This window comes from Podarcis raffonei, chromosome 1 (assembly GCF_027172205.1).
Source record: "Podarcis raffonei isolate rPodRaf1 chromosome 1, rPodRaf1.pri, whole genome shotgun sequence".
Taxonomy (NCBI): domain Eukaryota; kingdom Metazoa; phylum Chordata; class Lepidosauria; order Squamata; family Lacertidae; genus Podarcis; species Podarcis raffonei.
Window position 1 is genome coordinate 41,127,546 of NC_070602.1, and position 17,273 is coordinate 41,144,818.

General features: G+C 40.9%; 1 protein-coding gene across 1 annotated transcript in view; it reads right to left on the reverse strand.

The window, feature by feature from the left end:
- AVEN (apoptosis and caspase activation inhibitor) overlaps nt 1–17,273 on the reverse strand; it is a 113,151-nt gene that overhangs the window by 2,709 nt on the left and 93,169 nt on the right. The window contains exons 3-5 of the mRNA XM_053382012.1: nt 7,842–7,912; nt 3,253–3,348; nt 511–859 (exon numbers count right to left, since the gene is read on the reverse strand). Of these exons, the coding sequence (XP_053237987.1) occupies nt 511–859; nt 3,253–3,348; nt 7,842–7,912 (516 nt within the window). The remainder of the gene's footprint in view (nt 1–510; nt 860–3,252; nt 3,349–7,841; nt 7,913–17,273) is intronic.

The window sequence follows — 17,273 nt, forward strand, 5'->3', positions numbered from 1 at the left end:
GTTAAAAGGAATGTGAAGCCACAGAATCTTTAGGTTCAGGTACTTCCCTCCTGGAGGGTGAAAAAGGAGCTACAGATGGACTTTGGCCATGCCCCATGTCACCTTTGTGTTTGTGGAGATTTGACTACAATTGCCTTTCAGCTGCCACCTGAGAGCTGCTAGGGCAGACCACTCTTCCAACTCATCTTTGAGCTCTGAAGTCTCTGAATGAGCTGGACTGCCCAAGGTCACTAGTGTATCTATCTCCCACAAGTCAGACAGTCCAATTTCCAGTGGTGTCATATGCCTGCCTATTTCTATGGAGGGTTGTCAGATATGGAGGCTGCCAAACAATATAAAACCACTCACACATCTCAAATGGTGGCAAGGGACGAAGATCTCTTCCTGCCCGGCAGTTCCTGCACCCTCAGTGGGCCTTGTCATATAGCTGAATGAGCTCATAGCTGACTGTAAACTAGAGCACAACAGCAATTTAGAGAAACAAAATAAACAATTGGGGAAAATGCTTACCATTTACTTCATGAGGCATTTTCAAATCATCCCCAGATAATCTATCATGGGATATTGTTTCCAGTTCAAAGTTTTCAGGATGAATAGGGGCATCCAACTTCAGGAGTTGATCAAGGTCGTCATCCAAGTGATCCTCTTGGTGTGTAACTGAAGAGCTTTTCTGGAGGGCTTCTGAAGACGAACCAAATCCATCTTTATTTGGCAGCGACAGGTGGCCAACAGAGTCTGCAGAAGGATACGAGTTTGATGCAACTCTATTTTGCCCCATGGTCTGCTGTAATGGAGCACTTTTCTTGGGGACTTCACTGCTTTTCAATTTAATCTGGGGGAGTATGGCAGGTGTTGCATCCTAGGACCAGAAGGGAAAAGAAGTTGTGCAATGGCTAATGTTCTTTTAAAAAACACCCTGATCCCTGCACTGTATGCCAATTTTATTTCTGAACACAATTCAAGAAGAACCTAAGTCTGGGTGGGAGGTAGTGGGTCTTTCAGGGAACCTGCTCCCAAGCCATTTAGGCCTTAAAAGGTTAGGATTGTAAACTGAGCCTGGATACTGTCTGAAAGTTGGCAGAGAGAGGCATAATGTGGTCAAACCATCTAGTCCCAGCTAATAATTTTGCAAATCTGTTCTGGATCAACTGCAGTTTCTGGGCCTTTATGAAAGGCACCTTCAGTATTCTAGCAGTTACCAAAGCATGGGTAATCGTGGTTAAGCTGCCACCATCCAGGTAAGGTCACCCGCAAGCATATCAGTTGAAGTTGACAACAACAACAATGTATTAAATTGTTTTTTTTTGGGGGGGGGAATAAAGAAAAAAAATTATCCCCCCCAGGGTGAGGTTTTATTGCCTATGGACCTGGCATTGCACAACACCAATGACAGAGGTGGGTAATCCCTGCTCACCCTACCCTTGTCCCTTGGGACGGGGCGTAGATCGGAAGGGGTTCGAGCATCACTGCATCTCAAAACCCTTTGCCGATAGTGATATTTAGCCCCACCGCCATTCTTCCCTAGTCCTTCAATAGTGGGAATCCCAGACCCCATACTAGCCTCCCCAATAGAGGGGTAAGATCTCCTCACTAACAAGTCATCTCTGGGCCAGGACTCTTGGGTCAGAATGAATTGGGGAAGAGGTGAAAGTTCGACAGGGTAATTATCCCTAGAAGATAAAACCCAACCAACCACACCCTGAGCAAAGAAGATGTTCAGTTCCTCTGCCAATGAGGCATCAGTCTTAACTATGTTCCTTGTATTGCCCTTGTAGTTGGTTAGGTGCTGCAGTCGTTGCCACACTTGTTTCATGATGTTATCGGCTAAATAATTTTCCACCTTAAGCTTATACTGTTGTTTTGCTGCCTTAATGCCTTTTTTGAGATTTATTCTCGCCTCTCTGTATATGTCTATATTCCCGGTCTTAAAGGCAGAATCCCGGATTTTCAGGAGTGTTCTTACTTCAGCAGTCATCCATGGTTTACAGTTCCCATAGAGTCTAATGTATCTCTGTGATGTTACATTATCGATGCACACTTTAATATAGGAGAATATAGCATCTGTGTATCTATGCAGATCTTGATATTCAAACACGGTCCAATCAGTGCTCTCAAAACAATCCTAGAGCTGACTAAGAGCACCCTCTGGCCAAATTCTAACTGTTTTTATAACTGACTGAATTCTTCTCCTGAAAGGGATGTACTTTGGACATAGAAAAACTATGGTATTGGGAGCTCAGAGCCACAGCGTATGAATGCGCCGCCATCTTGGAACTCAGATAACCAGCTTAGGGTAACCCAGGGTGGCATATTCAGTTGTGTAGCAAAAAGTAAAAGGAAGAAGATGTAAAGCTTCGCCACTTACAGTTCATTGATCTGCTGCAAGGGAATCTGTTACTTCATTACGGGACAAAACGTCCCATAATGGTGTATTAATACACCAGCCGTAGCACCACTATAGGACAAGAATGACACCCCCAGTTTTGCCATTTTTATTTTAAGAATGCATTTTCTTTGCAAAATAGTTGCGAGTTTCTCTGCTACGTTCACTGAATGACTTTGAGTTAGATCAAGAAGTGAGTAATGTCAGCGTCTGAGTCACTTTAAGCAGTTCCAAAGGAGAGCAAAACTGTTTTTAGAAGTTATGCAGCTTTGCCTTTCTAGTGCAGATTGATTTTTCTAGCTTTTGATAAACTGTAATCTTAGCTAACAGCCATGCTTGACTCACAAGTCTCACTGGCTCTGTTCCCTCTACCTGAATATTTTTATTTTTGCCAGCAGAATATGCTTTGTTGTCTTGTTGCTACCTAGAGCTCTAAACCCTGGGCAAAAACAAATACATGCCTGATTGGCAGCTTCCATGCTGAACTTGGTATCTGCACAAGGAATTATATACTTATCAGTAGAAATTACAATAAATAAATAGATCATACATTTCATTTTCTGTTTTCTGAAAAATGCTGCTTAGGGAAAAGGTGGTAAAAAATCTGGAACAACAAAATTAGAACAAGCAACTCTTTGGGGATGTTGGTCTTGACCGAGATGCACTTGGCATGTGGAAAACACTTTGCTTAAAAGGAGCAATGAAGCATAAGAAGTGCTGATGGCTTATTCCTCCATCTAATAGTCTTCCTTTTCAGATTCAAGGCAATATGTGCCTATTATAACACATGACAAATTACATTAAAAGTACATAAGGCTACTTAAGCTTAAAGCGAGGCTCAATATATTTATGAGCAGCTTTTGTGTTACCTGTACCAGCTCTTTAGCCACATTCAGTTTGAGATGCAGAGGCAGCTCTTCAAGTGCCTGGACCAAAGACTGGCAGTCAACATACAACCCAGACAACTGAAAAAAAAACACAGTAGAACATGAGATTAAATGGGCATTAATGATGGTCTCCTAAATACCTTACACACAAAAGCAGGTCCATCTGTCATCTTTTTCCACCACTGAAATGAACTGGGTAGCATAAGAACTACATATACAGATGGAAGCATGAACAATGAAACAATATATATGGAAGAACCAGGGTTGGCCTTTATTAATCATTTTGAAGGATCAATTACTATTCTTAAAATGTTCTGAAACAGGGGGATATTCAACTAAATAATTGGGCAAGCAGAATGGCACTTAATGTGTTTTGGGGTTCTCCCAAACCTCCAAAGATTTGGGGATGGCGTGGGGTGTGTAAGGTAGGGGTGGAGTCGTGCAAGTTGAATACTGTCCTAAGGGCTTCAATGTTGCAGCTCCACTGGTGCAACAGACTTCTGAGCATACAATGGACCTTCCTCTGCTGTCTTCCCTGCTCCCATGCACATCTTCATAATCATCTCTGGAGGGTGGGGGACCCTCCAGAGCAGACTTTCAAGGAGAGGAGAGGAAACAGATGTCCTGTGGCATAAGCAGAACTCTGCTTGTGTAGCTTTGGTTACAACCTTAAATAATTAACTTAATTAAACAAATGAGTTTATGGGAATTAAACAAGCTGCCACAGAAGGCAAGGCAAATTGATGGATGAGAGCTTTTCTTTCATTTAGAAGAAATCCCTGAGCCATGTCAGCACCCATGATGATGTTTCTCTAATGAACCACCTTCTGTAAAGCTTTATACAGTTCTATGTCTGCAGGTGAAAAGTTTAAATGAAATGCTAACCAGGTCTACCCAGAAGCAGGTCCTACTGAAGCTTATTCATAGATATTTTAGGTCAGGACTTCGGGATTACTTGCTGTCATCAGCACTAATTAGATGTTTGCAGTAACCTTAAGCAGAAATATAGTGCAGACATATTTAGCTTACTTCAAACATATTCTAAATTGAGAGATTAGCTTCTGAAAGGAATAAATTAGAATGCCTACTTCTCATTCAAACAACATGTCAAAAGTCTGTGACAAAAGGTGTTTGATTGATATGCAGATGTATATGATAAGCATAAAATATTAATCATTTGACTCAAACTGGGTTGAAGTTCATTCATGACTTGATTGATTAATTTTGAAAATATCTAAGACACAAAGACTTTAAAACAGACTTTATGAAAATGCAGTAAATGATGAAAGTATAGGGAATTCTCAGAAGAGGTGCTGCAGACAAATCCTTCAATATCCTAAGTGCAAATTCTTTTTCAAAATAAAGCTGGAATTAGATATTATGACAGATGTGAGACTGCCTTTGAAAATCACAGCCAAACACTACTTCCCTCCAGTAAAGTCTAGGGGTACAAAACATGCGATGTCACTGCACTGCATCACTGGGTGCCATGGGTGGGAGAGCAGGGACAACAATGTTGTATCATACATTTTGTATCACTAAGCATCGCCAGGGAGAGAAGGAAAACAAAACACGTTCAATCTCTTTTGAGGAGCAGTTCAACATCTACCGTAATTCCAGCCTAGGCTGTGGCTTAATACAACAGTGTAGAAACAGTGTAGATAGCAGAGAGCAAGCCTGAACATTCACTGGACTAGTTTACTACCAGCTTGCAAGAGAACAAAGTCTGTGGGTGACAAGCTGAAGGAGGAAAGAATACGTTTACTTTCCCTGCCATCAGACTATAATCCACTCACTTCACATGCTACAATACACTCTGTTCCACTTGTCTCCAAGTAAAGCATTAAAAATCTCTTACTGTAGTAACCCCCTATCCCTGAAAATAGTACAACTTGTTGAAGGCCGTAGATGTCTCTTCCTCTTCCTACAGATTTGTAGGAACTGAATTTATTTCATTATCAAGTATAGGCAGAGCATTTTCTAAAATGCTTATTCAACCCCATTTGTGCTCAACTTTCAAGTTCTGTTCTGTGTCTCCACCCCCCCAGCCTTAATATTCCTCTCTTCATACACTCTTCCCCCTTTTTAATCTTAAATGTCATTCACAAACTGGGCAAATCTCACTTTCCTTTAGTGATCCATGTTAGCACACTGAGCTCTTTTTTGTATGCACTGCTAAGCCAAACCATAATTTAGCATGAAGGAGCAAACATGCAGGGGCCTAGAGAGACGGTGGCTGAGTTAAATCACATTTTGGCTTAGCATATTGTCTGAACCCAGGCAAATCACAAGCTGTAAACAGGACAAACCTCAGTTATACTTAAATCATAATGCTGCATAGTAGGATTATAGAGTTGAAAGAAACTTAAGAGATCAACTGGACTCCTTGCTCAATACAGGATGTAATTACAGCATTGTCGGCCACTGGATACCCCACCCCACCCCCCGCTTAAATACCTACAGCAAAAGACAGTTCGCCAGTTCGAGGCTGTCAAATAGCTCTTACTGTTAGGAAGTTTCCCTGAATGTTTTGCCAAAATCTGCTTCCTTGCAACATTTCCCGTTAGTTCTAGTCCTGCCCTCTACAGCAACAGAAAACAAGTTTTATATCTTATAATGATCAACTAGACCAGCTAGAGTATGCAAAGGGAGAAGCCCAATGGAGCTAATATCTCTGCAGGCCTCATGGTGTCATCCTGCTTCCCATCCATCAAAATAATGGGGATTATCCAGCCCAGTCACTTGGGAAGAAAAGGGACACCCAAAATAGTTGTTTGGGGTTCATCCCCCTGTGATTCCCTCAAATCCATTCTCTTGGGAGTGCTGCTGAATCTTGCTACACCCAGAAGGCCAAAATCTCCTTTTATTACTTTATTATGAGAAAGCTGCAGCCCTTCATATGTTATCAAGGCCTAATGCCTAATATTCAGGTCTTTGAAGATGGACTATTGCAATGTGGTCCACATAGGTGACAATAATAATATAATAATAATAATTTCTTATTTATACCCCACCCATCTGGCTGGGTTTCCCCAGCCACTCTGGGCGGCTTCCAACAGAACACTAAAATAAAATAACCTATTAAACATTAAAAGCTTCCCTAAACAAGGCTGCCTTCAGATGTCTTCTAATAGTTTGGTAGTTATTTTTCTCTTTGACATCTGGTGGGAGGGCATTCCACAGGGCGGGTGCCACTACCGAGAAGGCCCTCTGCCTGGTTCCCTGTAACTTGGCTTCTCGTAGCGAGGGAACTGCCAGAAGGCCCTCAGTGCTGGACCTCAGTGTCTGGGCAGAATGATGGAGGTGGAGACGCTCCTTCAGGTATACTGGACTGAGGCCGTTTAGGGCTTTAAAGGTCAGCACCAACACTTTGAATTGTGCTCGGAAACGTACTGGGAGCCAGTGTAGGTCTTTCAAGACCGGTGTTATGTGGTCTCGGCGGCCGCTCCCAGTCACCAGTCTAGCTGCCGCATTCTGGATTAGTTGTAGTTTCCGGGTCACCTTCAAAGGTAGCCCCACATAGAGCGCATTGCAGTAGTCCAAGCGAGAGATAACTAGAGCATGCACCACTCTGGCGAGACAGTCTGCGGGCAGGTAGGGTCTCAGCCTGCGTACCAGATGGAGCTGATAAACAGCTGCCCTGGACACAGAATTGACCTGCGCTTCCATGGACAGCTGTGAGTCCAGAATGACTCCCAGGCTGCGCACCTAGTCCTTCAGGGGCACAGTTACTCCATTCAGGACCAGGGAGTCCTCCACACCCGCCCGCCTCCTGTCCCCCCAAAACAGTACTTCTGTCTTGTCAGGATTCAACCTCAATCTGTTAGCCGCCATCCATCCTCCAACCGCCTCCAGACCTTCACCACCTTCACTGGTTCTGACAACCTTGTGACTACCCAGCTGACACAGCACACCACAACAGCCCCCCTTCTGAAATCATATTATGCATGTTCTCCAGTAAACTAGAGTTCCATGTACATTTCAGAGAACTTTAAGTCCTAAATACCCTCTGCGTGTTTCCCATTCCATCATGGTTGAGCTTATACAATGACCTCTCTTCCCATCTTGTGCACAGTCAAACAGCAACAGATCACAGAGAGGCACTAGCATTGGGGCTGCCTTACATGTTCACCAAGATATTTTCTAGAACAGGAATATTTATCTAGGTTGACATGAGAAGATTAAGCATGTGTGGCTAATTCTACTCTGTTTTGCCTAATAGCTTTCTACAGGGTCTTTTATTCTCCAAGTTTTAATAAAATCTGGCATTTATATAGACCATTTCCAATGTTCAAGGCACTTTACATTTATTACCTCCGTAATCCTCAAAGCAAGCCAGCAATATAATCTCTGAATTGGAAAAGGTGGGTGGGGTGGCTGAGGCAATATTGGGAGAGAACAGAGTTTGTACGGAGGTGAGGTTTGAATCAGGCACTTCCTGATTCTGCTCACAAGCTTAACCACAATGCTACACCAGCTTTACTGGCTGTGCATAAATCATCATCTGCCCTGCAGAAATTGAAATAAAATGCACACAGCAATCTTTTCAAGAACAGGCTGTTCTCCATTACCTGTTTCGGACAAAGGTTTTCTGCAATCCACTCCTTTTCTTCAGCAAATCTGAACTGGGTAAAGGAATCCCCTGCAAATAAAGTGGCACATGTGTCAATAAATTTGCCAAATAAACAGCAAAACCGATTAAAGTTCCATGAATGAAAAATCAAGAATTCTCATATTTTAACAGTATATCAATATAGAACGCTCAAGCAAGCCAACACCCTAGAACAATAAAAAAGCCCCAAACAATCACACAAATATCCTTTGTTATCGCTAAAACAATGCAGGAGCTACATGGTGATTATAAATGTGGTGGTGGGGAGAATACAAGGAGTGCCTGGGAATAAGGACTAGTCAGAGGTAATAAGATTCAGACTCACAACCTTCTATTTTGCCTCAGGTTCCCTCCCAGCCCCATCCCTCCGTATCCTGTGTGTGTCTGTGCAGATGTATGTGCAAGACAACCCTATTGAACAGAAATGAGCTAAATACAACCTATTGTAACTGGCACTCAATTCCCACAATCACTTAAGACACATGCTCGTTTTTCCAAAGGCACCACACAGAGTGAATGTTAAAAACATTTTCCATTAAGGCTACAATATTGTAATACAATATGATAGATTTTGCATTTAAAAACAGCACTTCAGTTCAGTTTGTATGTATGAAATAAGAGGTGACAGGACTGTTAAAACTAGAATCTGATTTTACTTCAACATTTTATTTCTTTCAGCATTTTACATACTGCATTACACCTTCATCTTCCAAAATGTGTTTAGCTGCCGAGTATGAGCAGACTCAGAAGGTCTATGAAAGTCAATGGCCAACTTTTGTAAATAGAAACATTACCTGCAAGCCACTAAAAATACTCTTCAAGTGGCTTATGGAAGAGTTAGGATCACAGTATGTTAAATTACAAAAATGCTATTGTAGTTCAGTCAAGCCTGTATCTGAATTGACCAATCTATCTCCATTTCTAAGCAGCATGCTGGAATAGCCCTGACTTCTTCAGTGTTTTGTCTCGTTGTCTTGTCTGGTGGGAAAACACACACACACACACAGAAACGTAGGTAGTGGTTGGTGCGGCCCTGGATTTTTGAGAAACCCCAAAACATTGTGGGTTTTTTAATGGATAGTGTAATTTGTGAATTAGGGCCTTTCATGCCAATAATTGGGTGAAGTCATGTTTCTGTCTGCCATCTTAGTTCAAAATGGTACCTGGTGTCCAAACAGTGACAAAGCCCATCACTGCCCCTCAGGAACCCTTGTGCTGGGTTTGGTGATAATACCTCAAGAGGCAACCAAACCTATGCAAAAATGACAGGTGCAGTCACACCAAAGTCACATTTCGATCCACCATATTGATTCAAAATGGCACCTGGCACCCAAATGCTGACATAGACCCCGCCCCCCCCACCTCAGGAGCCCTTGTGAAGAGTTTGGCAAGGATATCTCAAGAGGCGTCCGAACCTATAGAGAACAAACTGACAGACTTTCCAAAATATATAGTGTATATATAAAAGTATTATATTGTATAATTGAGAACTTCTCTACTTACTAGAGCAAATATATTTGCCTCCAAACTACTGACAGTTTGTTCCTTTAGCCAGTTAGGCACAATGAGACTGAAATGAAGAGAGTAAATTATGCCAGACCCTATGATGAAGCCTTCTAAATAAAGAAATATTAGTGTCCTCAAACCACTTGATCCACAATGATACCAGTAAAGTCGGTGGGGAATTATTCTAAGCAGGCAGTAGAAAAAACCACAGAGCAAGTTTCTCAAATAAAATAAAAAATAACTACAATTCACAGAAGCACATTTAATGCAAATTAGGTTAATGAGAATGTTGGTCCAACCAATTATCTTTTTAAAATTATCTTAGTCTGAAAAGAATGTCTTTTTTCATCATGAATACTAATAAACCATCAGGCAATGCCTGAGAATGCTTCCAGATTTAAAAACTGACAGATCATAATTCCAAGCAAAAGTAACTGGAACTGACAACAAAATGGTTTAAATGCACTTCAATTAAATGTTTGTAAACACAACGTTTTCCTTTGCTCTCTGAAGTAAAATGCAATAGCTGTTTAAAACGCAAGGCTAACATAACAGGGAAAGAGAAGCTACGTTTCCCAAAACCACAAAAGATGTATTTCACTCCAACTATCGAACTGAATATGTATTTTCAAAAGTGGCTTGTCTAGCCATTTGTCTGTTTGTCCTTTATAGTTTCGGGTGCTGCTTGAGATCCCGTCACCAATCTTGGCATGAGGGCTCCCCAGGTGGGTGGCAGACGTGGTTGCCATTTGGACACAGGTGTCATTTTGAATTGACATGGGAGACCAAAACATCACTTTGGCATGACCATGTCCATTTTTGTACATAGTTTCAGCCACTTCTCAAGGTATTGTTGCCAAACTGCATAAGGGTTTCCGAGGTAGAGGCGGCAGACTTCTTCACTGTTTGCTTGCCAGGTGCCATTTTGAATCAAGGTAACGGACCAAAACATCATTTTGGCATGTCTTCATAGACTTTTTGGAATAGATTCGGTCACCTCTTGCAATATCGCCAAACTCAGAATTGTTGTTGTTGTTGTTTAGTCGTGTCTGACTCTTCGTGACCCCATGGACCAGAGCACGTCAGGCATTCCTGTTTCCCACTGCCTCCCACGGTTTGGTCAGACTCATGCTGGAGTTCCCAAACTGGGGGACTTCATTTATGATTGAATACCAGGCACCATTTTGAATCAAGACGGAGGAGCAAAATGTGACTTTAGTGTGATTTCCCCAATCATTTGGCATGTTGGGTCCAAGTTCACAAATTACACTCTCTATTAAAAAACAAACCAACAAACCCCAATAATTTTTTTATTCTAAAAATCCCAAGCACTGCCAGACCCCACTACTAGTAACATTAATAATGTGTATCCCATCTCACTCTTGCTTCTAGGAACACAGGGGATCCTAGCAACCTAGCAAGCATGGAGCAACCAGATTTCCCTGTTTGTGAAGCAGGTTAGCCTGAGTGTGTGTGGCTGGCCAAAAGCAACTTGAGTTTCACGGCTGGATTTAAGTCCAGGTCTCTTTTTTCGAAATCTTTAACCAACTCAGTATTCAACAAGTTGCTTTGTATGCTTATTTGTTAATGTTACCATGGCGTTCCCCAGTGCAACATGTGTGCTAGAGCAATGTTATTTTCATAAATGATACAAAGCTATTAAGATACATATTCACAATAAAGTTGCTTAGAGGTCAAATAATACAGCAGGATAGAATTTAAACAGTCACTTGCAGGAGCTGAAGCAATAGTGAAAATTGGACTGTTCAACAGCTGTTAAGAGGAAGAAAGGGAAGCTACTGCAGTAAGCGTCGAGAGAGACCTCCCAAGTGTTGTTCAAGATGGGAATGCAGACTGAAATATATCTTGTCGAAAGAAAGTGGTACTTGCCCAGGAAACTTCATTCCACTCAAGTCAGAAAAATCATCAGATGTGGGAGTAACTAGTGGCACACAGTGGACAGCCTGGTGTTTATGCATTATGAAAACTAGTGGAGATTTTCCAGCTGTGTTTTGCCCCACGTGCTCTTGAGACTTTCCTTTAAGAGGGAAAGAGCTTTTTTAAAAGGCTAGCTGCAGCACGTGGAAGGGTGAGAGGGTTGTTCAGATCTCAGCTGGGATTAATGTTTTAAGGTCCCTTAACACGGCTGCTAGTCACACAATGAATCTAAAATAATTTGACCCTAGGAGTAAATGGGACATTTCCTTTATAGGTTTCGCCAAGTCTCTCAGCCAAAACAAAAATCAAATGAAAAAACACGAGACTCAGCTGTGCTCTAGTAAATTGCGCAAGCATCAAGCAGGCAGTTGCCTCTACTTTTCCCTTGCTAGTTAACAGTATCACAAAAAAGACAATATTTACATATATAATCTTGATTAAATGACTCAGTTTTATACCTCTTAGATATGTAGTGAATGTGTTTATCATCCATACTATACAGAACAAAACAAACATCTTTGAAAATTCTCCCCCTCAAACCACCTGGCATGCAATATTCATAAGACATAGATGATCATCCAGATGGCAAGACAGTTTTTCAATATAACGTTTGTTGTCCTTATTGTTTCTGGGAGGGAAATACACAGGAATTTAAGTATGTAGACACAGATTTCCCAAGCGGGTAGATTTTAAATGTTAGCTACATTTTTACTTATCCGCCACAAAAATTACTAAGAGAGATGATTTTGTCTCCCCCTGTACACAGTGAGATTAGGAGGTCTCAAATTGGTTTGCTCACTCTCACCACCATAATGATTGAGAGCTTGCTTGTTTTACTTATTTTATTGTTTCATTCTGGTATGATATAATTTAAGAGCTGATATGGAAATCATTTTGGACTGAAGAGAGAAATTTGAAATGTGTGTATGACAGATAAACATCCCCTAGAATTTGGAAAAGTTGTCCAGGTTAAAAGGTTGCAAAAACCCTTTTCGTTTTCACACTCAATTACATTTATAATGTTTCAAACATACTGAAAAAAAATGCTTCTCTCTCTTTGAAGGCACAGCTCCTCATAGATACATAAACGAGCCCTGAATACCTTTGTTTCATACTGTTTTTTCTTAATAATCTAATTGTTTTGTCTTTTAACTGTTGCTATTTTGAAACTCGTTATGCTTATCTGCTTGTTTTATTATTTATACTGTTTTTCTGCTGGCATGGTTTTACTGCTGCTATTATTTTTTATAGATTTTTGTGTTTTATAGATTGTGGTTTTATGGCTTGTAACTATGTTATGAATGAATTTTATGTCTTTAATATGTTGTGAGCCCCTAAAAGAGTGGCTTAGGAATATTGAAATAAATGTTAAATAAAATGCATGTCTACCCAGAAGTTAAGTCCCACTAAGTTCAATGGAGTTTGCCCCTAGATAAACAGGCACATAATTGCAGCCTCAAATACTATCAGTTAATTTCTTATACACAGAATGACAGTGTACAGTAAGCAGGTCAACATTTTTCTGTGTTATAACATTTTCTTTGCCAGTTCCTAGTAGTTCAGGTAGCCATTCTTGCCAGTGCCTCTTGCTTCAAGGGTTTAAAATATACACACAACTTGCACGTCAGAGTTCAATGTAACTCATATAATTTTCAGCAACTTTCCCCTAATTTTCACTGCGTACATTTGACAAGGAAGAACATGCACACGAGATCTCAAATTGTAGGAGCAAGTAATTTAAACAACAAAACCCTTGGATTCTTGAATCCAATTTAAACAAGTAGTTCTGAAGCAGATATGAACTCTAGAAGGAAACAGTGCAGTCAAACACCACTCAACTCAAAGAAAATGAGCAGCAGAAACATGACTTTAAAACACACAAGGGAGCTAGTAAGACCAAGTTCATAACAAGCTGTGCTTTATTTGTGCTGCCTGGTAATGCCATAGTCCTAATTTGAAGGGAAATGATTTCTATGTTTACACTGATTACCGGCCCCAGCATCACTCTAACTTTCAAGAAACAAATGTGACTTCAAATGGGAATTTATTAAGTTAAAGGGAGACCTATGAGACTGGTTGCTCTCCACCAATTTCAGTCACATCTCAACTCTTTTCTTATTGATGGCATCAGCAGCGCTTGCAGACCTATATATAAATTCTTTATGAATAATTAACAGAGGTGCAGCCTAAAATATCCGAGCAGTTTGATGTTGTGCATCTGATGTTTCACATTTCTGCTTCAATGCCCTGCATTTACAAGCCATGCCACTAAAGCAAACATATTGCTGCAAATCTCAAGCTTAGAACACTATCAAATAGAGAAAACACAAGGAATAAGAATGTATTTTTAAAACCCTTATTTCTTTGATTAATGAAACAAGTGTGTTAAAAACAGAAAAATGAAAATCTTCTAAGCTTTGGACATTTGTCGAATCATCATATGAGTTTGGAACTTTCTCTGCACAATATATTTTTTTTATGCCTGGAGAATACACATGAGAAATTTATTATTGCCTCCAGTGTTTTTTTGAGCCAATTTCCTTGGCAACTGAGAAGTAACCCTAGATCCCATGTCCTTGCATGGTTCTTGGTTAAGAATGAACCTTTACATTTGCCCTAAAAGGCACAGAAAATCCTTCGCTTTAGACCATGTTTTCCCAAGTTCAAGGGTTACAAAATCCTATGCTGTCTCTGATTTTCAGATACATTTCATTACACTTGTCAAATGTTACCTACTTCAAGCTTTGTAAGTGAAGCTTGTACAGCATTAATGGTTAACAATTTAATGCCACTTCCACATTTAAAGCACATTTCTACAAATTTAACAGACATGGCTCCCCCTGGGAAGAAACTGCATTTTACCACCCACAGAGCTACAATTCCCAGTAGCTACAGTTCCTAGGGTTGCTTTGAAGAAGCCAGGACTGTTAAATGCTATAAAAATGCTTTGGATGTATGATGTGGATATGACACAAAATGAAAGTTTGCTAATTTTGCAGATATTATTGCAAGGGTGTCAAGAGGGTCAGAAAAATCTTTTGAGGAAGTTCTGTTTGCAAACTGGCTACCATATTCTTCAGCAAATATTGTCTAGCAAGGAACTTAATCCATTTAAAAACAACAAAACTGACTTAATTGCACCCAGAATTTTTGACCACCACTAAATAATCCTTTTGAAATGTTACACCTCTCTGTTAATTAGGTTCAGTATATTTAGTGCCACTTGTGCCATCTAGTTACATAAAAAGGTAAAGGTACCCCTGCCCGTACGGGCCAGTCGTGTCCGACTCTGAGGTTGCGCGCCCATCTCGCTTAAGAGGCCGGGGACCAGCGCTGTCCGGGTCTTGTGGCCAGTGTGACAAGCTGCATCTGGCGAGCCAGCGCAGCACACGGAACGCCGTTTACCTTCCCGCTAGTAAGCGGTCCCTATTTATCTACTTGCACCTGGAGGTGCTTTCGAACTGCTAGGTTGGCAGGCGCTGGAACCGAGCAACAAGAGCGCACCCCGCCGCGGGGATTCGAACCGCCGACCTGACGATCGGCAAGTCCTAGGCGCTGAGGTTTTACCCACAGCGCCACCTGCGTCCCTAGTTACGTAGCCTCCAGCTTATACCATCGCTGCCCCACCACCTGCTGTTTTATTTTAAATGCTCATTTCAATGGATTTCTCAGCAAAAAGGTCCAAATGAAGTTATATCTGAGACTTTTTAGGCAGTCTGACAGCTTAAAAATTAAATTTGAATCCAAATCAAATACTTCTATGTTAATAAAATATATAACTAACTTACGGAATTCACTGCCATAAGATGTGGTGAAGGCCCCTGTCTTAGATACCTTTAGGATATTAGTCAAGTTCATAGAAATCTTGGATACTGAGATCTAGTGCTGAGGGCCTTCTGGAGGTTCCTTCATTGCGAGAAGTGAGGTTACAGGGAACCAGGCAGAGCACCTTCTCAGTAGTGGCACCTGCCCTGTGGAACACCCTCCCATCAGATGTCAAGGAAATAAACAACTATCTGACTTATGGAAGACATCTGAAGGCAGCCCTGTTTAGGGAAGTTTTTAATATGTAATGCTGTATTGTTTTAACACTCGATTGGGAGCCGCCCAGAGTGGCTGGGGAAACTCAGCCAGATGGGCGGGGTATAAATAATAAATTATTATTATTATTATTATTATTATTATTAAGCATACATCTATCAATTGCTAGTCAGCATGAAAGCTTACTGGCATGTGGCTAAACAGCAGGCACTGTGTGATACACAATGAAGTGAGTGCCGTTGGCCTTATACTCTGCTTCTGGGGATTTCCAGAAGCACATGGTTGACTACGGTTGAAAACAGGATACTCGACTAGATGTGCCTTTAGTCTGATTTAGCAGAGTGGTCATTCCACACCAAATCACCTGATTTTAATACTCGGCCATGCTCTCAAGACTCAGATTTTCTTCAAACACACAAAAAATTATGTGTAGATACCTACAAGATAACCTCAAATTATTTTTTTAAGATTTTTTGGTTCAAAATTGGGTGCAGGAGAATGTTTTTAAAATTCCGATTTTCACGCAATTTAGGCTAATGCAATTTCTGCATCAGTTTAGAAAAAACCCTCCTGTTTCGCTTATTTTTCAACCAATTGGGCTTATTAAAGCTATTTGTGGTCTTTTTCAAAATAAGGTATAAAAATGGTATTAAGTGCCACAGAAAAGGATCACTGACCATTCAAAGTGAATTTTTGTCATTTTATTCCCGGCAGGTTCGGTAAGCCGTAGCGCGCAAATAAATAATAATAATAATAATAACAACAATAATAATATATTCATATCCCGCCCATCTGGCTGGGTTTCCCCAGCCACTCTGTGTGGCTTCCCACAGAATATTAAAATACAATAGTCTATTAAAAATTAAAAGCTTCCTTCAACAGGGCTGCCTTCAGATGTCTTCTAAAAGTCTGGTAGTTGTTTTCCTCTTTGATATCTGGTGGGAGGGCGTTCCACAGGGCGGGTGCCACTACCGAGAAGGCCCTCTGCCTGGTTCCCTGTAACTTGGCTTCTCGCAGGGAGGGAACCACCAGAAGGCCCTCGGCACTGGACCTCAGCATCCGGGCAGAACGATGGGGGTAGAGACACTCCTTCAGGTACAACACATGTATCATACTTCTTTTGTAGAATGGGCTAACCATGTACTTGTTATGTTTTAAAAATAAGGAGGGTGTTTTTTGTGGTTATAAAAGAAATTGATTTTGAAGTAAAATTTTTACAATTTTTTTTGTACAGGTTTAAGGTCTCTTTGAGCCTGAAATAACTCAAACATTCGTGAGAATAGTTAAAATTATACCCTCTTATGTTACAATGTCATCTGAAGTTATTTTTGCATTATTTCACTGTTAGCTTACCTTTGTAGTCAAAGGTTACATCATACTTTTTACCAATTTCTGCACTTGTTTGTGGACTTTATCATCTATGACGTATGTTCTCCCTGTTACAGTTGATTATGAAGGAACTGGCACATAGGGTACCCAGCAGTAGTCATTCATAGTTGGCCAAAAATATGTTGGTGAAGGACCAGGTGGATGCATGAACTGAACTTTAGCATCCCTTTCCTCTACACAGCTGTCTAGTATGTTCCCAATCCACCACTTTCTGTCATAAAACCTTTCTGGAATAATATTGACTAGTTCTTTTGTTTTATCACCAACAGTGGCTTTAAAAGATTTGTCAGAAACTGAAACCCACTTCACCAAAAGGGTTCTTTTGTCCAGTGGTTTGAAGAAGTGGTTCTCTCTGGTGCCACCTACTGATAATATGATACTGTCCCTTCAGGAACTCTTCGTTTGCACCCACCTCAGCTAATGATAAAGGGACGCGGATGGATAAAGGGACGTGGGTGGCGCTGTGGGTTAAACTACAGAGCCTAGGACTTGCCGATCAGAAGGTCGGCGGTTCGAA